The following is a 24,512-nucleotide window of genomic DNA, read 5'->3' on the forward strand; positions in this document are numbered from 1 at the left end:
ATAGGACCTTCACCCCCGAGTTCTAATGTCTAGGACCTGGGAAGGGACTCTGCGGGCTGCTAAAAGAGAAAAGTAAACCAAGTCAGCTACAAAACCCTTGATTCACCATCTGTCCTGCTTGCAAAATATGCTAGGGCCATGGTGGTACAACTGTGAAGGAGGAACCAACTGATCTCTGATTTCAATTAAGGCCGACACCATGAGATGTAACCCATACCTGAAACTAACTGCTTAGGTGACCAAGAACCAGAATTTGGAGAGCCCAGAGACCTAGGACAAATCCAAATACAAAAACCAAGTAAAAAAAATAAAAGTAACAATAAAATGACTCAATAATATTCTGCTAGACTCGTATGTCAGCGCCTTATTCAGCCATCATCAGAGAGGCTTCATCCTGCAGCAGATGGGAACGAATACAGTGACCCACAGCCATTTCACAGCTGCATTTGCTTTCAGAGGGAGAGGGGGAGGGGAGTGGAGGGAAGGAGGGAGGGAGGATATCGGGAAGGGGAGGGAGGGAGACAGAGAGAGACAGAGGGAGAGAGAGAATTTAATTCACCTTGGAACACATAGCTCTAAAGGCTTTGTCTCCTTCAAATTCTTCCCTTCAGAGCTCAGCAAACATGGCAAAAGAGGGTTCTTTGGGGCTCTTTCCTTTTTCTGTTTGCTTGTACAACTCTGATGTGAAGATTTTCATTTCTCCCCAGGCGGACCCTGCCCTTACTCTGCAGTTGGATGCAGTTGGACAACAGCGTCTCCCTTTCAGCTTAGTTGGGGTTCAGTATTACAGCCCCATAGGCTTTCCAGCTTTGGCTTTCTAGGCCTCTTTGAAACTTTTTCAAAAGTTCTTTAACAACCCCCTGCCCCGTGCACACTCCATAATCTATTTATTATACATACAGATTTACTATGTGATGCTTAATGTGTGATCTGAAAATTAATAATCAGGACTAGAATAAAAGAACTGCCAGTAAGAATTGCCAAGGAAAGCAGATTCCCTGGGATGTGGCTGCCACTGAAATTGCTACAATGTGTGAATATTGTCACTTAATAGATACTTCACAGACTTAGCAATTTCCCCAGAGCAGCAAGACTCACAAGTGGCTTACTTACGAGATATTTTCTTCTTCCCTGTCTTCTCAGATACCACTTGAAATTAAGGAAGCTAGTGGAAAAGCTGTTGAAGTCATGGGAGGAGCTGGCACTTACTCGAAAGAACTATGACGTAAGGGACTGGGCAGTGCCCTTGGGAGGGGTTAGGGAAGTTAGGTCACTTGCTTTTGAGAACCCATCTGACATACCAGAGCCACAGAGCCACGGGTGGCTGGGCATCGCAGAGATGTACTTCACCTGGGCTCCAGGAAGGCAGCAGCCTCGGCGCCTGGAGGCAGGAACTGGGCTTAAGCTCTTGAAGGCGGCCAGCGGGGAACGCCACTCGCTGCTACTGTTCAGCAACCACAGGGTGTACTCCTGCGGGGACAACAGCAGGGGCCAGCTGGGTCAGAAGAGTCCGCAGAGCACCAAACGGCCAGGTGACTATCAACTCCTGAGCGGGTGCTCAGGACAGGATGTGGGCGCCTCGGGTCTTTGGACCAGTGGATCAGGGATACCGGGTGGCTGGACCAGGGCTGGCTGGACCAGGGATGTCTAGAAGCCGGGAACCATGCTTTAAGCAGCTTACGTCACCTGTTTCGATTCCCAGAGCTCTAGAGTTGTTTTTGTTTCGGTTTCCAATTCCTCTTCACAGAAACTGGAAACTAAACAGAAACGCGTGCTTTCCTCTGGACAGGAAAAAGGTCCCGCCCTCTCCTTTACCAAGCTAAGCCTGAGAGAACTTTCTGGGGGAGGTCTGTCTTCCAAACTCAGTAGCTTCCAAGCCTCTAACTAGCATAGTAATAATACTCTGGGGCATCTTTTCTCCTAAGTTAAAAAAGTCTAATAGCATTTTGGGGCATTAAAGCTGATGTAGAAACCGTACTGAACAAGCCACCTGTAAGGCCTGGAGAGATGGGTCAGTGGTAAAGAGTTCAGTTCCTAGCACTTTTGTGGCAGTTTACAACTACCTTTAATTCCAGCTCCAGAGGATCCGATGCCTCTGTGAGCCAGTACACACATATGCGTGCGCGCGTGCGCGAACACACACACACACACACACACACACACACAAATAAAAATAAAATATTTCTCAAAAGAAGCCACCTGTAATCACATCAAAAGGCAGCTCTAAGAACATTGTCGCTCCTCCTTGTCTCATTTTCTGCTTATATTTAATCCTTATAGAAATGTCACTATAAATTACTGTAATTATATCTAAATAAGCTGTGTTTTTACCAACATGTTAGTACACTAGGGTTCTTTATATATGATACTGATTCACTTTTAAGTATAGATCTAACTAAAGTTCTAGCTTGTTTTTCTGTTTTTTGTTTTTGTCACTTTATATGCTAAGTGAGTAGTCTACCACTGGACTATTTTACATTCCCATTGACTATATTTTGATTAAGTGCATAGAATAATTTGAAGAACTGTGTAGAAAGTGAAAAGGATTCTTCTGTCCTTTTAGATTCGGTTTCTGGAAGCTGCAAAGTTATCTGGGGGAAAAAAAGAATAGGCAAAAACAAAACAAAACCAAAAAACCAAAAAACCAAAACCAAAACCAAACACACGAAAACAAACAACTAGAATGGGATTTTATTAGTCTTTTACCTAGAGAGTAATTTATGTGTATACAGGAATTCACAGAAAGTAAATGAAAAGAGGTTCTTAGACTCAGGAACTTGTGTACTGTATTTAACAAAAGAAAAGAGGTTAGATAGAAAATTGTGGGGCACCATCTAGGAAATAATGATAAAGCCCTTGCCAGACATGAATGGGCACCTTTCAGTTTCATTTCCCTAGGCTGTGAACGTCATTTTGAGCTGGGTTTCAGTTTGCTCGTATCGAAACTGAAGATGCTCAAACCTTGCCAGCCATGTTGTGTCCAGGTAGTCCACGTACCACAGCCGCCTTTCCACACATGTATAAACATCGTGGGTTTGTGTCCTCACCATGTTTAGTAAGGACTTTAGAATTGATTTAACATTGAGGGAGACAAAGAATCTGGGTAACTTCTCCTCCTCCCCCTTTTCTTCAAAGACAATTACTGTCTTTAACTCTAGATGTTTATAATCTTATGGGAGGTTTTTGTTTGTTTGTTTTGTTTTTGTTTCTGTTTCCAAAGAACCAGTTCAGGCACTGAGTACTGTACACATTGACCTGGTGAGCTGTGGGAAGGAGCACTCCGTGGCTGTCTGCCACCAAGGAAGGGTCTTCGCATGGGGAGCCGGTTCTGAAGGGCAGCTGGGGATTGGAGAATTTAAGGAAATAAGCTTCATGCCTACGTAAGTATTTCAATTCACTATATTCTCCAATATTTTTGAGTGCTAGGCACTCAGATGCCAGGACACAAAGACGACTGGCCTCAAGGATGAAAACGTGTTGAGAAAAATGGCCAGGAAAGCATGTGTAGAATCAGTTGATGAAATAGAGGGCCACGAAGGAGAGAGTAAGGATGAAATGATACGCGGTTCTTAAGTCCTGATTATACTTATTGTAATATATGTATGTGACTGCACCAGGACTTCTAAATAAATAAATAAATATTAATTTAAGTACTAACTATCAAGATACCAAGGATCCAGAAAGAAATCTTACTTGATTACCTTGTGTCCGACTAAAGCAGAGCTTCTCACGTTAACTTATTCTGTATTTTCCCAAATACTCAAGCTCCTATGTTGGAGACTATCCATTATCATTATGAGGAAAAAGACTAATGGAACACGCTGTACTCTTCTCCGGAAGCTCTAAAACACCTAGACTTTTACTGAGACATAAACAGGAGAATCAGAAGTTCAAGGTCATTCTGAGTTACATAGAGAGTCAGAGTCTAGCCAGACCTATGTAAGACACTTTATTACCCTCCTCCCCTTAAAAACCCTAAGTCACAAACAAATAGAAACAAACAAAAAACCTCAGCCCACACCTCAGATGCCAGGTGATTTTGGCTGTGTGCTGTGTGTGGAAGTGAAGATATTGGATTAAGGAGTACACAACAGGGACTGATGGTGGTCCTTCTCAGGGAGTCAGGATGCCTTGTCATTTAGTGATGCAATGGTTTCATGAATGGCATTCCTTCTGTTCCCAAACACTGCAGCCATTGAAACTCCAGCCATGGGAGCGGCATTAGCAGGGTCAGTGTGGGAAAGAAGACTCTAGTTCATTGCAGAGATCTGGGAGCTGCAGAAGAGGTGGAGAAACCCAGTGCTTCTTTCTTCACAGAGGAAGAGAGGTGGTCTGCAGTTCTCAGAAGCTGGGCATGAAACCCTTCCCCTGACTAGCTAAAATCATAAAAAGCAGGAAAGAAAAAAAAAAAAACGAACCTGACACTTTGGGATAGTGATATTCCAGAAGAACAGACTAAAATTGTCCCCTGAGATCTGATGTCTTATCTAAAATACTTTTAAATGCCTGTAATTTGACTCATCCTAAAGAAGGTTCAACAGATTTTTGTGACTTTTTTTAATTATAGGAAAATAAACGCTCTGGCTGGCATAAAAATAATCCAAGTTTCCTGTGGACACTACCACTCTTTGGCATTATCAGAAGGTAAAGAATACTTTGGGGACCTCTCTGTCATAAGGAAATATTTTAAAGTAATGTTGTGGGGGTTTTGATTGGAACTGCACTGAATCTGTTAATTGCTTTTGGTATGATGGTCATATTCAGTGTTATTTCTGCCTGTTCTTGAGCATGGGAGGGGTTTTTATTTTCTAGTGTCTCCAAATCTCTTCACTCAGATTTTAAGTTTTCATTGTAGAGGTCTTTCACCTCCTTGCTTAGCTTTCTTCCTAGATGCGTATTTTCTTTGAGGCTATTGTGAATGGGCGTGTCCACCACTCCTTCCTCATGTTATTTACCGATGGCCTTTAGAAAGGCTACTGATTTTCACGAGTTGCTTTTTGTATAATGTCATTTTGCTGAAGTTTTTTTTCTAGAAGTTTTCTGACAGAGAATTTGGAGTCAGATATGTCTAATGTTGTGTCATCTGAAAATAAGGACAATTTTGCTTTCTCATTTTTATTTTTGACTATTAAATTTCCTCTGTTTCATTTTATTCCAGATAGTGCTTGGAGCACTATATTGAAAAAGAGAGGACAGTAGACAGCTTCATGACCTTCCTGGTTTTAATGGGAGTGATTCAAGTTTTTCTCCATTTAGGATAAGGTTTCTCATATATGACTTTTTAATTTTAAAATTAATGTTATTAATTACTAATTTGAGTTATGTTCCCTCTAGTCCTGCTTTCTCTAGAACTTTTATTATGGAAGTACGTTGACTTTTGTCCAAAGCATTTGCATTTATTGAGATATTCATCTTATTTTTAAGTGTATTTATATTAGCTGGAGGCTTTTTATTATGTTTCCATCTCATTTGTTGTGAGTCTGTTTGGTTAATCTCTTCTTGGTTTGACTTTAGTGGTTTGAATGAATCTAAAAATTGGTACATTTCTTTTAGATTTTCCAACTGAATAGAGTACAAGTGTTTTTTAAATAATTCCCCTATAATAGTCTCAATTTCTTTGGCATGTATTGTATTATTTTAATATTAATTTCTGATTCTGTTAATTTGGACATGTCTTCCTTTCTTTTGATTAATTGGGCTAAGGGTCTGTCAATCTTGTTTATCTGACAAAGAACCAGCACCTAGATTAGTTAATAGTATGCTTGTTTTTGCTCAGGACTGCTGTGACTTCCCAGGCTCTTCTAGCTTGAAGCATATAGAAAACATAGGTCAAGGACAACTCCAAGTATTTAGAGGCAGAAAAGCTGTAAGAACACAGTTGCCTTTGCAAGGGAAAAGAATGGACATTGTTTTGAAGGGGATCTTGAATATGCCTTGTCTTTTGTCCAGAAATTTTAGTCCTATTTTTTCTTTTACTTTGGTTTCATTTTTTGAAGGCTTATAGAGTTAAGTCCAATACAAAAAAAAAATAGAATTGTGCATTTGCAACTTTAGAATATTATAGTAGTAACTTAAACCAAACATAAAAAGACGATTACTATCTATCTCACTCACCTATATGGAAAATCAAAGAACACTGGACTTGGAGAAACAGAATAGAGTGGCTATTGCCAGGAACATTCAGGTAGGAGAAAGGAGGAAGTGTTCAAAGGCTACACGAACTCACATATAGGATGAATGGGGTCTGGAAACCATTGTCCCATGATGTGAATATTGTTAATAATAGCATGTTGTTTACTTGATATTTACTAAGAGAGTAGGGCTTTGCTTTGTCTCACTTTCCTGTTTGCTTATTTTCTTGGACCTGGGCAGTCTTTGAACCCAAGACCTTACTTAGCCTGAGCACACTCTAGAGCTCCAGCTCCAGCCCTACAAGTAGAATTTGGAAAACTAAAACAAAACAACAAACCTCCTTGTGAGGAAATTTATTTCACTAATTTTGGCATTTATTTTACAGTGTATAATATATTAGAATATTACTTCATTATTCCAAATATTCCTTTGTCAATGATACTTCTGTAAAACCAGTGTGTGTGTATGTGTGTGTGTGTGTGTGTGTGTGTGTGTGTGTGTGTGTGTGTGTGTGCGCGCGCGCGGGTAACTGAGGTGATAGATTTTACCATGTTGGGAATCAAGTAGGTATACAGTTTTTAAGTGTTCTTCATTTTTTTAGATGGCCAAGTGTTTTCATGGGGAAGTAACAGACAAGGACAACTGGGCCTGGGGAATAATTTATGTTTCCAAGCCAGCCCACAGAAGGTGAAGTCCCTGGAGGGGATCCCCCTGGCTCAAGTGGCTGCAGGTGGCACACACAGTTTTGCTCTGTCTCTCATGGGGACTTCATTTGGCTGGGGGAACAACAGATCTGGGCAGCTGGCCCTCAGTGGGAACAGTGCTAAAGGTAAGAAAATAGTTTTGTCCTTATGACAAGTTGTTATTCCTTTGTAGCTGGAAGAGTGGCCTGACACAGCGTACATCACAGTGGTTCCCAAACTCACTCTAGCATTACCTGGAAAGCTGTATCAGCTTCCTCTTGCTTCTGGAATAATATCACAAAATTTAACAACTTACAGCAATGCATTTTTTATGTAGAGTCAGAGGAGTCTGTACTCCATCTCAGCCAGCAGGGTTGCCTAAAGGTTCTGAATGAGAATCCCCATTTTCTTGTCTTTTCTAGCTTCTACAGGACTCTAACAGTAATAGGATGTTTTCTGTCTCTGCAAAACTTGTGGTTTCAGATTAAATCTTTTAAAAATCATGCTATGATAACTCTGACTCTTTTGTCGCTAGTTTTCTTAAAGAAATAGCATTGGGCCCACCTGGATCATTTAGACTAATCTTTCTCTATTTTGATGTCAACTGGTTAGCGTTTTGAAATTCTAGTGGCTTCCTTATTGGCTGTTTGCCAGGTAACCTTTCATATTTATGAACTCTGGCCCTGGGTTATAAACTATTTGTCTCCATAGGATGCCTTTAAAGTTCTTGATGCCCTTTATTTGCACACTGCTTAGTAACAAAATCATAACATTAATGAAATTTAGAAACTGAGAATGAGAAAGATTATAACTATAAATTTTCTATGTCTTGTTGTGAGATATAGATATGATTTCTCTATTATATTCAATAAAACTTAAAAATACAGTTCAGACAATCCATTAATATTTAGTTTTGTAGAAGAGCGTATTTTAAATAGTGTAGAGACTTTCCTGTATTTTCTATATTTTATTAGTTTCTCAAATACACTATGATACATTGATTGGGTAAAATCTAGTGAGAAAGAATTATAATTTAAAGGTGCTTTGACGTATTTAGGAATATTTTATGAGCAGTCTTTGTGTTACTTACATTATGCTGATCTGACCACTAAAAACTGAACAAAAGTTCCGTAAAACTGAACAAGACTAATATAGGTGAAAAATAAAATAATTTTGGATAAATAGAAGTTAGACATATTACTGAACAGCTATATTTTCCATTTGCTACAATAATTAAATATATGCAACATAATTGTTCCGAAGACGTGAGATGTAGATAAAAAATTAAAGTAAAAAACAACAACAAAAAGTTCTTGATGCCCAGGTTAAGCTCCATGCGAATTAGATCAGAATGTCTGTGGATGACAGTCAGGCTTCAGCCATTGTTCTGAATTCCCATGGCGTTGTAATATGCAAACTTTGGGAATCGTTGATTAGAGGATTCGTGTTAGAGAAAATGACTAGTTGTGAGTTAAAAAAAAAAAAAGTCTGGGCAACTGTACCTCTAAAATATAATTCATATAGAAGTCTTCTCCAAGAACTCCACTCTCTTCTGTTCATTCTTTACACTTGGCTGATGCGTATCAGCCGCCACGTGCCAGTACTGCGAAGAGCTCTTACGTCCCACTTAATCCTCTGAAGGTAGGTTCTCTAGTTCTCAGTGTCACTGCTACATACATCCAGGCACCTACGATGCATCAGAAGTGTAGAGATTACAGAAGTTATAAAAATATGAAGATAAATTCTGAGATTGTCTCCCCCGCACACTCTAGAGCCTCACTTTGTAGCCTAAGCTGCTCTCGAACTTACGAACCTGTCTCTCAGTCTTTTTTCTCTATTCTAGAAAGTCTTCTTTCTTTCAACAGAGCAAATCTACAAGCCTCATTCAATTGGTGCCCTGAAGACTCTCAATGTGGTTTATATTAGCTGTGGTTATGAGCACACTGCAGTGCTTACCGAGGTAATTCGAAATGTGCGTCTCCCGTTCAGACATCGGAGAATTATTAAAAACATATATGTGGTGTTTATTATTGAAAGCAAGTGATCTTACTCTGTCTGGGTTACTGTAACAAAACCCCACCAACTGTGCAGCTTAGAGATACCAGCGGTATGGCTTCTCAGAGCTCCAGAGGTTAGTACATCCAAGAGGTGCTAGCAGGTTTATAAGTAACGATGGGTAACTTTCTGATTCCCAGAAGAGTTTTGCTCTGTTCTCCCACAGTAGAAGGGGTCAGGGTGTTCTGCTTGAGTTTCCTTTTATAAAGAAAATAAATAACTCCATTTATGAAGGCTTTGTCCTTATGACTTGATCATCTAACAAAGGCCCGATTCCATTTCTTAATAGTGCTATGTTAGAAATTGGGTTTTGTTTTAAAGGTTTATTTTGTGGATAGAAGTGTGTTGTATGCATGTGTGTCTGAGCACCACAGCGAACAGAAAAGGGACCCGATCCTCTGGAACTGGCATTGCAGAGCTGTTAGGCTCCTTATGGGTGTTAGGGACAGACCTTAAGCCATCTGCAGGAGCAACAAGTGTTCTTTTTTTTTTTTTTTATTAACTTGAGTATTTCTTATATACATTTCGAGTGTTATTCCCTTTCCCGGTTTCCGGGCAAACATCCCCTCCCCCTCCCTTCCTTATGGGTGTTCCCCTCCCAACCCTCCCCCCATTGCTGCCCTCTCCCAACAGTCTAGTTCACTGGGGTTCAGTCTTAGCAGGACCCAGGGCTTCCCCCTTCCACTGGTGCTCTTACTAGGATATTCATTGCTACCTATGAGGTCAGAGTCCAGGGTCAGTCCATGTATAGTCTTTGGGTAGTGGCTTAGTCCCTGGAAGCTCTGGTTGGTTGGCGTTGCTGTACATATGGGGTCTCGAGCTCCTTCAAGCTCTTCCAGTTCTTTCTCTGATTCCTTCAACGGGGGTCCTGTTCTCAGTTCAGTGGTTTCCTGCTGGCATACGCCTCTGTATTTGCTGTATTCTGTCTGTGTCTCTCAGGAGCGATCTGCATTCACATTTTGATCATCCGTCTTGAGTTTCATTTGTTCTAGGCATCTAGGGTAATTCAAGCATTTGGGCTAATAGCCACTTATCAATGAGTACATAACATGTATGTCTTTCTGTGATTGGGTTAACTCACTCAGGATGATATTTTCCAGTTCCAACCATTTGCCTATGAATTTCATAAAGTCATTGTTTTTGATAGCTGAGTAATATTCCATTGTGTAGATGTACCACATTTTCTGTATCCATTCCTCTGTTGAAGGGCATCTGGGTTCTTTCCAGCTTCTGGCTATTATAAATAAGGCTGCGATGAACATAGTGGAGCACATGTCTTTTTTCTATGTTGGGGCATCTTTTGGGTATATGCCCAAGAGAGGTATAGCTGGATCCTCAGGCAGTTCAATGTCCAATTTTCTGAGAAACCTCCAGACTGATTTCCAGAATGGTTGTACCAGTCTGCAACCCCACCAACAATGGAGGAGTGTTCCTCTTTCTCCACATCCTCAGCATTTGCTGTCACCTGAGTTTTGATCTTAGCCATTCTCACTGGTGTGAGGTGAAATCTCAGGGTTGTTTTGATTTGCATTTCCCTTATGACTAACTTGATATTGAACATTTCTTTAGGTGTTTCTTGGCCATTCGGCATTCCTCAGCTGTGAATTCTTTGTTTAGCTCTGAACCCCATTTTTTAATAGGGTTATTTGTCTCCCTGCGGTCTAACTTCTTGAGTTCTTTGTATATTTTGGATATAAGCCCTCTATCTGTTGTAGGATTGGTAAAGATCTTTTCCCAATCTGTTGGTTGCCGCAACAAGTGTTCTTAACTGCTCAGTACCCTCTACAGACCCCAGAGGTTAGGGTTTGCATAAACAAATCTAAAAAGAACGTAAATGCTCAGATATGACACAAAATGAATTTCAATACCTCAACCTACCTATATCTAAGGTGGAAACTGAACTAAATATAAACCAGTAGATGTTCCAAGGCACTGTGATAGAAGCTAACATGGGAGCTAAACTTTTGTGCAGTCATTCATTGGCAATCAAGATCTACAGAAAATTTTGTTTTATTGTTTTTCAATAGCCCACCCCACAGAACAGAACACACTTTGTTACATCCCTTGATAGGTATAATGACAGCCAATTTTGTTAGTTTTTCTTCTGCCACTTATACTAGCTATCCAATGTATTTGAATGGGATGGATTCTTCTCATTGTCATAAGGAACAGAATTGAGAACAGTTTTTATAATCCAGATGTTTGTTTAAAAACTGAAATCTGGAGGACCAGGAGAGAACATTTGCCTGGGTGTTGGAGTTGATTCTCAGCACTAGAAAAAAAATTATGCATCAAATAATTTTTAAAATGTATTTTTATTAACTATAATTATTTTCAATAAATAAAAACACAATAACATAATACCTTAGTAATGCTAGGTAAGTGCCCCACCACTGAGCTATAGTCCTACATCACCAAATTATTTTAATGTTATTATTTTTATTAACTGTTTTAAAACATGACTTAAATTAGGAAAACTCAATTTTTGAATTATATTAATCAATTTTTCGAATTGTATTAATCGTAGTTGTCGAGAGAAAGGTAGAGCTCTGTGTGTGTCTGTGTCTCTGTCTGTGTCTGTGCATGCATGCATGTGCTTCTGGAAACCGGAGGATAACATTCTGGTATTTGGGTATTGCACCTCAGGAGCCATCTACCTTGTTTTTTGAGGCAGGGTCTCTCTGATTGCCTGGGGCTCATTGTTAACCCAACAGACCAGGGAGCCCAAGGGATCCTTTATTTCCATATTGCTGGCATTGGGTTTACAAGGGCACATGGCAGTGCCTTGCTTTTCATGTGAATGCAAGGCATTGAATTCAACTCCCCATGCTTATGTGACCAACATTTTACCAACTGAGTTATTCCCCATGAGCTTCTAGATTTGTTTTAAAGAATCACCTTTAAATTTTTTTTTATATTTTTAAATAATTCTTTTTAAAAAAGATTTATTTATTTTTATTTTATATGCATTGGTGTTTTGCTTGCATGTATGTTTGTATGAGGGTGTCAGGTCCCCTGGAACTGGAGTTACAGATAGTTATGAGCTGCCGTGTGGGTGCTGGGAACGGAACCCTGGATCTCTGGAAGAGCAACCAGTGCTCTTAGATTTTGAGCCCTCTCTCCAGCCCCTAAGAATCATCTTTATAAGAGAGAGTATTTTCAGGAAATACCCAAATAGATAAAGCAGCCAACATAATACTTAAATGTTGGTGTTAGAATTCAAGCAGTTGTCACTGATTAAGTTGTCAACAAACGCCCTTTAAGTATCTAGTTATGTCCTGTGTGTGTGAGTGGGGCACCTGCTCAGAGACAAAGAGGAGGGGGATAGAAGGAAGAACTCTATGAGGGGAGACTGGGAGGCGGGCAACATTTGGGATGAAAATAAATAAAATAATTAATTAACAACAACAACAACAACAAACTATCTAGTTCTTCTTTTCCTACCCTTATTGGAACACAATTCACAAAATTATAGGTATGCCTGGTATATATAGTATATGTGTGGAAAAGGTATCTTTCTCTTCCTTAAATAATAGAGAGGGACAGGGAGAAGAGGAAGGAGGAGAAGGAAGAGGAGGAGGAGGAGGAGGAGGGGGAGGGGGAGGAAGAAGAAGAAGAAGAAGAAGAGGAGGAGGAGGAGGAGGAAGAGAGAATTATGAGAATATTTAAGAGATACTTAGCATTTTAAATTTTTAAATATGTTTATTTTATTATTTTTAACTGTCTCTATTTCCCCCCACTCCCGTGTGTGTGTGTGTGTGTGTGTGTGTGTGTGTGTGTATGTGTGTGTGTGTGTGTGTGTGTGTGGTGTGTGTGTGTGTGTGTGTGTGTGTGTGTGTGTGTGTGTGGTGTGTGTGTGTGGTGTGTGGGTGTGTGTGTGTGTGTGTGTGTGTGTGTGTGTGTGTGTGTGTGTGTGTGTGTGTGTGTGTGGGTGTGTGTGTGTGTGTGTGTGTGTGTGTGTGTGTGTGTGTGTGTGTGTGTGTGTGTGTGTGTGTGTGTGTGTGTGTGTGTGTGTGTGTGTGTGTGTGTGTGTGTGTGTGTGTGTGTGTGTGTGTGTGTGTGAGTGTGTGTGTATGTGTGTGAGGGTGTGATGGTGGGTATGTGGGTGAGTGTGTGATGGGGTGTATGTGGGTGGGTGTGTGGTGTGGGTGTGTATGTTTGTGAGTGTGTGGTGTGTGTGTGTGTGGTGTGTGTGAGTGTGTGTTACTGTGCAGTGGTATGTGTGTTACTGTGCAGGGGTTTGTGTGTGTGTGTGTGTGTGTGAGTGTGAGAGGATTCAGTTTCCCTGGAGCTGGAGTTACAGGTGGTGGTAAGCTACCTGATGTGGATGATGGAATCACACTCTGGTTCCCTGCAAAGCAGTACATGCTCTTAAGTCCTGAGCCATCATTCCCTCCCCTCTCTTAGCAAATTGAAGCATGTGATACACTCTTACCATATTCAAAGTGCATAGTTTTAGAGAGAATTCCATAAATAAATTTGTAAATAATTTTTGGAATAATAATATAAATATTTTGAATAAGCTATGAAAATTTATAAATGTAGAATAGAAATAATTTTAATGTAAATGGTTAGATATATAAATATTCAAAATGCCTTTATAATTAGGTTATCTAAAACCCTGAATATATGCTAATAGTCATCATGTTCTGCATGCATGAGATTAATTAATCTCATCAGCTTATATTAAAAATAATATTTAAATAAATAATTTTGGAATAAATCTATGGAAATGTATAAATCAAATCATAAAGGATACAAAAATTCCACATATCACTTTCATACTAACGTCTTGTGATCATTAACCTTTTAAAACATGAAATTAATCTGGTTCCTTCTTTCTTAAACAGGATGGACAAGTGTTTACATTTGGAGGCAGTAGCTCTGAACAGCACAGCCCCAGGAGTGGGAGAGGAGGTCCACAACTCATAGAAGGGATTGGCGGCCCTGTTTCACAGATAGAGTGTGGAAGGTATCAAGCTTTTTTTAAAAGTTTGAACAGAAAGTATTATGCTTATTATTCAGAAACCCCAAAATTCATGACTCTGCTTTTAATAAAAATTTTCTTTGAAGATTTACCTTTACATTTTAATTTAAAAATTTCATTTCTATTAATTATGTAACAAATAATTATTAGAAGTTTCCTACATATATACTGTCTTACTCTGAATAGAAAGTAGGAGAGAATTAAACAGCAAAGGTGAGGTTGTTTGCCTGCTTACGTAGATGAAAGTAATTAATCTCCTGCACTTAGGACATGGTGATGATGAGCATCGTAATAGAATAATATTCAGGGTTTTAGATAACCTAATTATGAGGGCATTTTGAGTATTTATGTGTCTAACCCATTGCATTAAAAAATGAAATTCTTCCATTTAGAATACATAGAATAGAATGTGGGACTCAGAAATCAATTTATATGAATAGGGCTACATAGTATTTGATTGGGGAAGCAAAACAAAACAAAACAAATCCCTCCCTATTCAACGAATGGTGCTAGCAAAACTGGGATATCCATCTGAATAAAAGTGAAACTAGATTCATATCTCTTAATTCTGCAAAAGTTAACTCAAAGTTAGCATGGAAAATACTCTGTGAGCGCAAGCATGAGAACCAGAGATCAGATCCCCAGGACCCTGTCAATGGCAGTGGATGTGGCAGTCCACCTGTAATTCCAGCCTTGGAAGGTGAGGAGCAGGTGCTTCCCCAAGAGATGAGTCATGTCTGCAATCTTTGGCTGGTTTCATGAATAGACCTTACCTTAGTGAGGAAAGAATAAAAGTGCTGGACGAAGGTTCTTGACATGAGCTCAGGGACCAACGCTCACACATACATTTGCCCACACTCATGTGTATGCATCCTCACATGCACAGACATTATACATGCATAAACACCATACATACACGGGCATCATACATATACAGATACTTGAAAAAAAAAAAAACAACTCAAGTGGGTCAAAACCTTAATTTGAAAGCCAAAGCCCTGAAAATGCTAGAGGGAGACAGGAGGAAAATCCTTCAAGATGCAGGCAGGCATAGTAGAACTTTTTGAAGGACTCCAGTAGAATAGGAATTGCTCTAAGAATTAACTATCGAATTGAATGGAATTTAAAGGCTTAAACAAAGCAAGGAAATCTATCAACTGAGTTAGCAGACAGCCTACAGTGGGAGAAAATCCTTGCCAGCTACCTCAGACAGAAGGTTAAGGTCTAGAACATATAAACAAACCCAAACTGCGAATAGACAGGCCATGAATTGAGCAGAAGTGTCACACAATAAACAGCACACATAACCTCGAACATTTTTAGACATGTTTAACATCGCTAGCCTTCAGGGAGATGCATATAGAAGCTAATTTGAGATTCTACCTCACTCAGCCAACCCTCATCCATATCAGATCAGCTGTGACCAAGAAAAAAAAAAACAAAAGGAATCCAGGTGAGGGAGAGAAAAAGTCAGTGCTCGTGGGGGGTGTGAACTGGTGCGGTCACCATGGAGATCAGATGAGAGATCCCTTAAGCCCTTTGACTCCACTCTACCACTCCCGGGCATACACCCAAAGGACTCAGATAGCTTACCACAGAGACACTTGCATAGTGTTCACAAAAGCCAGGAAATAGACTCAGCCTAGATGACTCTTGATAGGTCATGAAAAATGATACACATACACAACAGAATTTTCTTCAGCTCTCAAGAAAAAAATTGAATGTAAAGTTTCCAGGAAAATGAATAAATCTGGAAATTACTATTTAAGAGCGATGACTCAGACTCAGGAAGACAAATGCATGTTCTGTCTCATGCGGATCTTAGCTTTTACTGTTCATCTGTATGTATACGTGTGGGTGACAGCGTGATAGGTCATGAAACTATAAAGGGGAGCAGAAAAGGAGAAAAGAAGTGTTGAGGAGGGCGGGTAATGGAACACATGACATAAAGGCAGAAAGGATGCCACAGGGGTGGAAGGATAAAGGAGCAGGGACACCGAGAGACCTGAGTGGATATGACAGAGGGGATGAATAAAAACAACATTTGACAGCATCGGATGAAGCCTGATATTTTGTATGCTGTTTTAAAAATTAAGAATAAATTAATAAAATACATGATATGTAGCGTAACTGGTAGAGTGCTTGCCTAACACTCAGAGTCCTGGTGTAGATCCCTTGAACTGGGTAGACTGAGTATGGGGGGCAGTGGTCCCAGGTGTAGTGATGGAGGTGGTGGTGGTGGTGGTGGTGGTGGTGGTGGTGGTGGTGGTGGTGGTGGTGGTGGTGGTGGTGAGCTATGCCTCTAATCCCAGCACTACAGAGATGACGGCAGAAGTATCAAAAAGTCAAGGTTACCCTTGACTATGTGGAGGATGGTGGCAAGCTTAGTCTATATGAGATTCTGTCTCAACACAAAACCAAAAAAGCCACATGATAGGAACCGTAGTGAATCCCCGTCACTAATAGTATCTTTAATATTACTAGTAAGTCAATGCCACCTCTTCAGGGACTGAGGGGTACCTAGTACTCTGCAACACTGATACTGTGAGACAGCTGGCTGCATGGTGAAAGTAAATCTGTCATTTCAGTTTTTAAACTCACGGGTGTCTGATTCCTTGGACTATCATATTATCACTGTATTGTATTTTATATTGTAGTTATCACACCATTGCATATGTCTACACCACTGGTCAGGTGGTATCTTTAGGCCGTGGACCAAGTTGCACAAGCAACGCAACTCATCAGGAGGCTGCTTGCTCTGACGTTACCTGCTTGCTATCTGCCAAGGGTATGAGTACTTCCGCTAGCTTGTGACTGATTGGCTGAAGGAGACATCCCAGTCAGCCTTCTTTCACAGGATCCCACTGAACTCTGATTATGGTTCTCAGCACTTTTATTTTAAACTGCTATTTTTTTCCCCCGGGAGTAATAGGTAATTATTTCTAAATATGTAAGTGATTCAAAACACATAAAATTAATTAATTATATTAACAACATGATTTGATATATTTAAGCAAACACCTAAGCAAGTCAACCCCGATTCATTATGCAAGGGTCTAGACAACTATAAATGTTTATTGAATGAGTAAATAACATTTGATCTGGTCAAAATTAATTCTTATGCTATTTGTAGTCAAAATGTAGGAAAGTATAAATTTCTAACAAATGAATAAATTTGACTAAGTAATGTATAGGTTTATTTTTCCCTGGTAAAACTCTGAACATTTATATCTTACTTTTTAGACCTTGTGGATATTGAAGTCAAAGACATTTTTGCTGGAGCACACGCCAACTTTGTGACAACCTGCCGGGTATCAGTATATGTTATTCCTTTTTAGACTTATTTTTCCCTCTGGATTTCAGGTATTCTTTCTTTCTCTGGTGCTGGGGAAGCAAACCCAGAGCCTTGTATGTGCTACAAGCATTTTCTCCTGAGCTGTACTCCTTTCCCTGAATTTCAGACTATCGTTTGAGACAGTACGTTATTCATTTTCAGATCTCTTACTAAAATAATGTGTTCCTCTGATAAAATGGTGGACACTTGTCTCCAAAAATGAACAGAGGGCTGGGGAGTGTGAGATTACTTGCCTTGTATGCAAAAGCAAGAGTCCTGGATTTGGCCCCAACGTGGGGATGGCAGGAGAAAGATGTGGGCAATGAGGGGCAACGTAAGACAAAAGAAGGAAGGGGAAATGTGGCAGGGGTGGTGCCAGAGACAGAGGAGAGGAAGAGACACAAAACCAGGCTGCGGAGCACAGTTTGGACAGCAGAGGAAGAACCAAGTAAGAAGATGTGAAAGGGGGTTGGGGATTTAGCTCAGAGGTAAAGCGCTTGCCTAACAAGCACAAGGCCCTGGGTTCGGTCCCCAGCTCTGAAAAAAAGAAAAGAAAAAAAAAAAAAGATGTAAAAGAATGGTTTCTGACTTAGGAGCTAGGACATGACTTTTCCAGAGAAGCAATTGTGCAGGAAAGTCAAGACAGACAGAGTTTAATTTAAATAGAGAGCAATAAACTTACCCTGGGGTGGGGCCAGTGCAAGAAGAGGAGTGGAAGTTGAAACGAGGATTTTGACAACTGAGACCTTTTGACAGGGAAGTAAAATTAGAAGATCATCAGAGGGTTTCTCATGAGTGGCAGAAGAATGTCCCAGAGCAGGAGAGAGAAAACAGAGTCCAATTCTGTATCAGTTCTTTTTCACTATGGCTATGAAAATACCCTGTGGCCAAAAGCTAACTGGTGATGAAGGGTTGAATTGGCTTACAGCTTACTAGTCCATCATGAAGGATGTCAGGGTAGGAACTTAGGGAAGGAACCTTGGTGGCAGAAACTGAAGTAGAAAGTCTGAAGGAACACCGTTTTGCTGTGGCTTGTTCTGCTACTTATATAGCCCAGGCTCACCTGCATGGGGATGGCACTACCCACAGTAGACTGGGCCATCACACATCAATCCTTAATCAAGAAAATGCTTTAAAGACAAAGACCATAAGCCAGTTTGATAGAGTCAGTGCAATTGAGATTCCCTAAGCTTTATGTCATCTTGACAAAACATTAGGTGTAGAATTGAGATGTCTAAGGAAAGAAATATGCCATTGTGGCTGTAGATAAGGGTGAGTCGGTGATTAGTTACCGCTTGATGACCAAAGCTGATGCGAGAGGAAGAGAAGCAGAAGAATTCGAGGAAAGGCAAAGAGAGAGGAGCACTAGTTGCCTCAGAGTAAGAGAAAGCAACTGTCTTTGGAAGTGCCCATTTGAACTTTGTGATCATTGAATGTGATTGGCCAGCATGATGGGCAGTTGTCCTTAGTGGTTTGAGGCATTGGGAATTGACTTTGGAGTAATCCAGACTTGAACATAATGACAGATGGAATTTTGCAGTCCAATAAGGGAGGCATAAAGCAGTTGAGGGAGTGATTAGAGGAGTGAAGCATAGGAGGAGCTAAGTTAGTTCAAGAGTAAGGACATGCTCACACAGTGAGATCTTAGTGCAGCAAAGAATTTTGCCCTGAGGGCTTCACTTTCAAGAAATGGATCAAGAAAATGATATGTGATGGCCAGAGAGACTATACCAAACGGATGCTTAAAAAATGGAGCAATTGTTAATGTAAAAATCTTGGAACATAAGTTGGTGCTTTTCAAGTAAGGGTGATTTTGTGTTCTAATAACCATTTGGTCATATCTGCAGACATTTTAGGTTGGTGTGCTGGTAGTGACTACTACTGGCTTCTAGTGGGTGAGGGGTAGGAACAGTAAGTACTAAATATCTTACTGTGTGTAGGATCCTTCACAACAAAAAATTATTTAATCCCAGGAGTCAAATTGCTTAAGTTTGGAAACCTTATCCCTGTCAGGAGTAGCTAAAGTGAGGAGAGAAAGGAGTGGAGATAAGATTGGGAGCTGAGATGTTGAAGCAGGAGATAGACTGCGGCCATCCACTTTGAAGTTGCCAAGAATGAGGGCAGGGAGCATGAGAACAGGTGCAGTGGTGAGCACACAAGTGAGACAGTGCTTGTGAAGTTTGCAAGGAGAAGCTAGGGACTTTGAAGAAAAAAAGTAAATGATACATAACTGCCGGCAGGGGGCAGATCTTTGTACTGAGATGCTGAGAGGCAAGAGAAAATAAACCTTGTGATTGATAAATTTTAAAACCACTGAGATTTAGATCAAAGTGCTCAGGTAGGAGCTGGAAGTGTGGCTCAGTATGAACAAAATCCTGGCACAGTCCTCATCACCAGCACAGTGGGTGGGGGACACTTGAATCATTGCATTTACACATATTTTCCCAGAAGATTTTATTTGGTTGAAGAAAAGTGGTGGTGGTGGTGGTGGTGGTGGTGGTGGTGGTGGTGGTGGTGGTGGTGGTGGTGGTGGTGGTGGTGGTGGTGGTGGTGGTGGTGGTGGTGGTGGTGGTAGTGTTCTCTCTCTCTCTCTCTCTCTCTCTCTCTCTCTCTGTCTGTCTGTCTGTCACTTTTGGTGATATGGTGAGACCCTATCACAGTTACATATAAGATGTGTGTATGTGGTGTGAGTTACCATTTAAACACATTGCCTACAGTTTTCTGTAGCGTTAATTGCATTTATAAAGCCATCAAGTATCATCACTGTTTCTCAAACCTTTTAATCACCCAAACAGACACCTGGTATCTATTAGATAATAATTCCCCATTCCCTGATTCCCTGACCTCCTCAGTCCTGGTAATTTTTCCTTTGTTTCTATAAGTTTGACATACCTTATATAAGTGGAATCATAAAATGCCTCCTATTTTTTATTTGATTTATTTCCACTTAACATGATCTAGAGTACACCCAGTTTATATTAGAGTATCGTTTTCAATACTAAATAATATTTCATTGCATATTATATTCTGTCACATTGAAAGTGCATTCATCTGTTGATGCACATGTTATTTTCGTCTTATAACCATTTGAATGATGGCAAGATGAATATTGATTTATAAGCACCCGTTGCAGTCTCTATTTTTTTTTTTAAAGATTTGTTCATTTATTATATATAAGTACACTGTAGCGGTCTTCAGATGCACCAGAAGAGGGCATCAGATCTCTTTACAGATGGTTGTGAGCCACCATGTGGTTGCTGGAAATTGAACTCATGACCTCTGGAAGAGCAGTCAGGTGCTCTTAACCGCTGAGCCATCTCTCCAGCCCGCAGTCTCTAGTTTTAATCTTTTCTTGTGGTATTACACTTTTTAAAATGCAGATCAAGAAAAATGGCCCAAGTTAGGAAACAGAATGTTCAGGCCATCCCTGATGCAAATGCTCAACCCGCCAAACACCTATGCAAGAGGATGGACCTTGAGTGTGCCAGTTGCTTTTCTGATTGTTACTCAACGTTGTGTGTGCATTTTTGCCTTTATTTTGTTCCTTAAAGCATACTAGGTCCACAAGTGTTTCCATGAAAATCCTGCCAGAAATTATCCGAATCACCCAGCCACTGGCAAAGAAATGGAGAGCAGCAAAGAAAGGAAAAGTTCGTGAAGACGCCAAAAGGTGACCCAGCTTGATGACTTAGAGCCCCTTCCATGTTTCAGAAATCCTAATCACTTTGCCCTAGCTGTGAGAAAGAGGGTTTGGCTTTGTCCTAACAGAATTCACATTTTGGGTATGATTCTCTTTTATTACCTTTTGATTGGCTCAGTCATTGGCGTGCACAGTAATTAGTTGTTTATTTAATGTCAGATTTAATGTTACATAGGTAAACGGCGTGTGCCTTTCTAAGTAGGGGAGATGCATGAATGAGTGTTAGCAGCAGGTTGTACAGCTGTCAGGTCTTTATCCTTGACTCACTAGCATTTCAGAACTAGGCCTTCAGAGTGACTGGCTACATTCAGTATTCAACTGCAAATGTGCAGAAAATCTACTAGAAAGGGTTTCGGTGAGACACAGAAGTAACATCCACAAGTTGGATGCTCATATGTGCATATCAATATCACTATCGGATGCTCATATGTGGATATCAATAATGAGTCTAGAGCTCTGTTATTTATTCATAAGATAAAGGAAGCTGTAAGTATATTTAACCTGCAACCCACAGATCACATGAATTCTAGGCTACCTATAATTCCTGCTAAATACATTCCTATATGACAGTGGTTCTCAACCTTCCTAATGCTGTGACCCTTTAATATAGTCCCTCATGTGTGGTGATCTCCAACCATAAGATTATTTTCATTGGTATTTCATAATTAATTTTGCTACTATTGTGAATCATAAGGTAAATATTTGGTATTTCCAATGGTCCTAGGCCATCCTCACGACAGGGTCATTTGATCCTCCAAAGAGGTTGCAATTCACAGGTTGAGAAGAACTGGCATATGACAATGTCACCTCACAATGTCAAAAGGCCAGACTCTGCCTAGATGTGACTTTGCCCTTGTTACTGTGTTTGCAGAAAAATCAGCTTGATATTTTCATCTCCTGCTTGTTTGACTGCAAGTTTTTTGAAGAAAAGGTAAAGGGTCAGTGGAAATTACCTTTATTTAAAATACTGGGACTATGTAAAAGGAAACGTATAGAACTAGGATGAGTGTGAATTTTGTCAGCACACAACTCCGACAGAGAATTCTCTGGTTGATAAAGGAATCTTTCATCTATAAACTAGCTCTCCCATATTTCTTCCCCTGTTGTTTTATTGGATGGCGTGGCATTTTAGTCAGGTTCTTATGTCTACAGATAAATAGCCACTGTGCCTAAACATACTTTACTACTTCAAAACCAGGAACTTACTGTGCAGTCCCTATTGAGTCAGATCAAGGAAGAAATGAGATCTTGTTCAACTGTCTTTCATGTATTACTATAGAGAAAAATCTAATTTCTTTCTTATTTGGCTTAAAGGTAGGTCTGATTCTGAGAGCGAGTTAATTCATTCCTTTTAGACTTTTGAGACAGACTTTCATGTAGGCCAGCTGACCTTGATCTTACTGGGCAGATGAGGAGGACCCTGCACATCTGACTCTCCTGCCCTAATATCCTAAATGCTGACATTACCTAATGGTTTAAGTGATTCTTTTTATGCTCAGTATTTGGGCATTCTGTCTCTCATTCATGTGATTCCCCTTGTCTGATTCTCTGTTTCTCTGTTTTTCTGTTTCTGTTTCTCTGTTTCTCTGTTTCTCTGTTTCTCTGTTTCTCTGTTTCTCTGTTTCTCTGTTTCTCTGTTTCTCTCTCTCTCTCTCTCTCTCTCTCTTTCTCTCTCTCTCTCTCTCTCTCTCTCTCTCTCTCTCTCTCTCTCTCTCTCTCTCTCTCTCATACACACACACACACACACGCATCTCTCCTACTCATATCCTTAAGAGTTATTATCTCAGTCTACCCACCCATACCCATTTATCTTATCATTCTTTCACAAACATACTGCTCTTTGTCCAAAAAGTGTAAAACATCATGTTTTTGTCATTTCTTTGGATTTATCTTGTCCTATGTACATATAATTTTAATAAAACTTTTATCCCCTTTTCTTGATAATCTTTCCTATGTTTATTGCATGTAGAAGAATTCTCTATACTTACTGAGTTCTTGGGCCCATCTAAAGGTTCCACTGGGCCAGGAGTAAGGCAGAAGTGATCTCTTCCTCTTCTACAATACTGTTGTTTTTTTAAAGAAGAAAAATATCCATGACCACCTTTTGGAAGTTTTAAACTTCCAGGTGATAGCTGCAAAGGGGAAAGAATTTTGGAGAAATATTTACAGTTATAACTTGTATAAATTCTAATATCAAGATTGATACTTAACTCAGCAAGCCCAATATATGTGTTGGTTATTTTTTTTAAACTGTTAGACTTGCTGGATGCTAATCATGAAATATGACTGAATCATCCAGCTGACTAGACAGTGTCTGGGCAGTATTTTAATGTAAAATGGGGTCAGAGTTGAGAAGAACTGGGTAAATATGCAAGGATCTAGGCCTGGGGGAAATATCAAGGACAAAAGACTTGTATTGTTCAAACTGTGCATTAACGTTTTCCATTAATGAGTTCACGTATCTTTCAAAAAACTTCTAAAATGAACTCTCAGACCTCTGTGCTGAACAGATCTCTGGGAAAAGTGAAACCTCTATGATGTCATCACTGCACCTCTAATGTTACAATGGAAATGTAAAGCTTAGGCAGAAATGGTGGCTAGACACAGGGTTGCCCTCCTATAATCTTAGCACTTGGAAGCTGGGGCAGGAAGATCACGATTTCATGATCAGCCTGGGCACACTACAACTTTACTTAAAAAAATTAATCAATGATAAATAAATAAGTATACAAATAAATAATTAAACAGAAATGGTAACATATGTGGAGAATAAACAATTCCAATCTGTGGAATAGACCGACTCTTGGGATTGATAGTCCTTAGATTTATTTTATAGAATCTTGCTAGGGTTCAGCTTGTAATTTTGTGGTAGCGCATGGGCTCAATCCTAGTACCATTAAATTAAATTAAGCTTAATTTAATTTAAAAGATAAAATCTTGCTAAAATTGCAGCCCATGCTCGATGTTGCTGATTCATAGATAACAAGTTGTGGTTTATTACTTTTTAACAAGAATATGTCTATACACTTCTGTGTTGCTCTAGTCAATTATTTTGAAAAGAGGTGAGCTTTAAACAACGTTAATATTTTGTATGTGCTAACACAAAAATCAAATCATATCATATGGAGTTTTAAAATGCTCTTTCCCCATATGTTGTGTGTTTTTAATGCTTATTGTGTTCATAGAGATGCTGGAGAGAATAATTTCATTAACGTGGACTTAAAACTGGCAAGGGATGTCTTCAAGATGTTAACAGCAGAGAAATGGATTTCCTCCTTGGTAACAGCCATTATTTATTTCACTTAACAGAGATACAGCACAATCACAGTTCTTTATAGGAATAAATATAACAGCAGTTTAGTTTTGGTGGGAGGTGGGTAATGAGGACCTGTGCATGGGGCTGAACCTGTGCATGAATGGCTAGTCACCATTATAAAGTACTTTAGTCCAGACATGGTGATAAGTGATACATTCTTATTAAACCATTAAATGCACAACAGATATAGTCTTTTGTTTTCAATATGAAGAAAACAATACTGAGACATGAAGCTTCTTTCTAGTAATGCATATGGAAAGAACAGGGCTTGGGAAGCAGGACACCCTCTCTGGTGAACGGTCAAA

General features: G+C 39.8%; 1 protein-coding gene across 1 annotated transcript in view; it reads left to right on the forward strand.

The window, feature by feature from the left end:
• The first annotated feature begins 1,293 nt into the window (after window positions 1-1,293).
• Window positions 1,294-24,512, forward strand: part of Herc6 (HECT and RLD domain containing E3 ubiquitin protein ligase family member 6) — a 54,905-nt gene continuing 31,686 nt past the window's right edge. Inside the window, exons 1-11 of the mRNA XM_032906418.1 lie at window positions 1,294-1,532; window positions 3,221-3,380; window positions 4,568-4,644; window positions 6,734-6,961; window positions 8,681-8,775; window positions 13,721-13,842; window positions 16,515-16,645; window positions 17,101-17,168; window positions 20,743-20,861; window positions 21,763-21,822; window positions 24,077-24,170. Of these exons, the coding sequence (XP_032762309.1) occupies window positions 1,340-1,532; window positions 3,221-3,380; window positions 4,568-4,644; window positions 6,734-6,961; window positions 8,681-8,775; window positions 13,721-13,842; window positions 16,515-16,645; window positions 17,101-17,168; window positions 20,743-20,861; window positions 21,763-21,822; window positions 24,077-24,170 (1,347 nt within the window). The 5' untranslated portion in view covers window positions 1,294-1,339. The remainder of the gene's footprint in view (window positions 1,533-3,220; window positions 3,381-4,567; window positions 4,645-6,733; window positions 6,962-8,680; window positions 8,776-13,720; window positions 13,843-16,514; window positions 16,646-17,100; window positions 17,169-20,742; window positions 20,862-21,762; window positions 21,823-24,076; window positions 24,171-24,512) is intronic.

The sequence above is a fragment of the Rattus rattus genome, chromosome 6 (genome assembly GCF_011064425.1).
Source record: "Rattus rattus isolate New Zealand chromosome 6, Rrattus_CSIRO_v1, whole genome shotgun sequence".
NCBI lineage: Eukaryota > Metazoa > Chordata > Mammalia > Rodentia > Muridae > Rattus > Rattus rattus.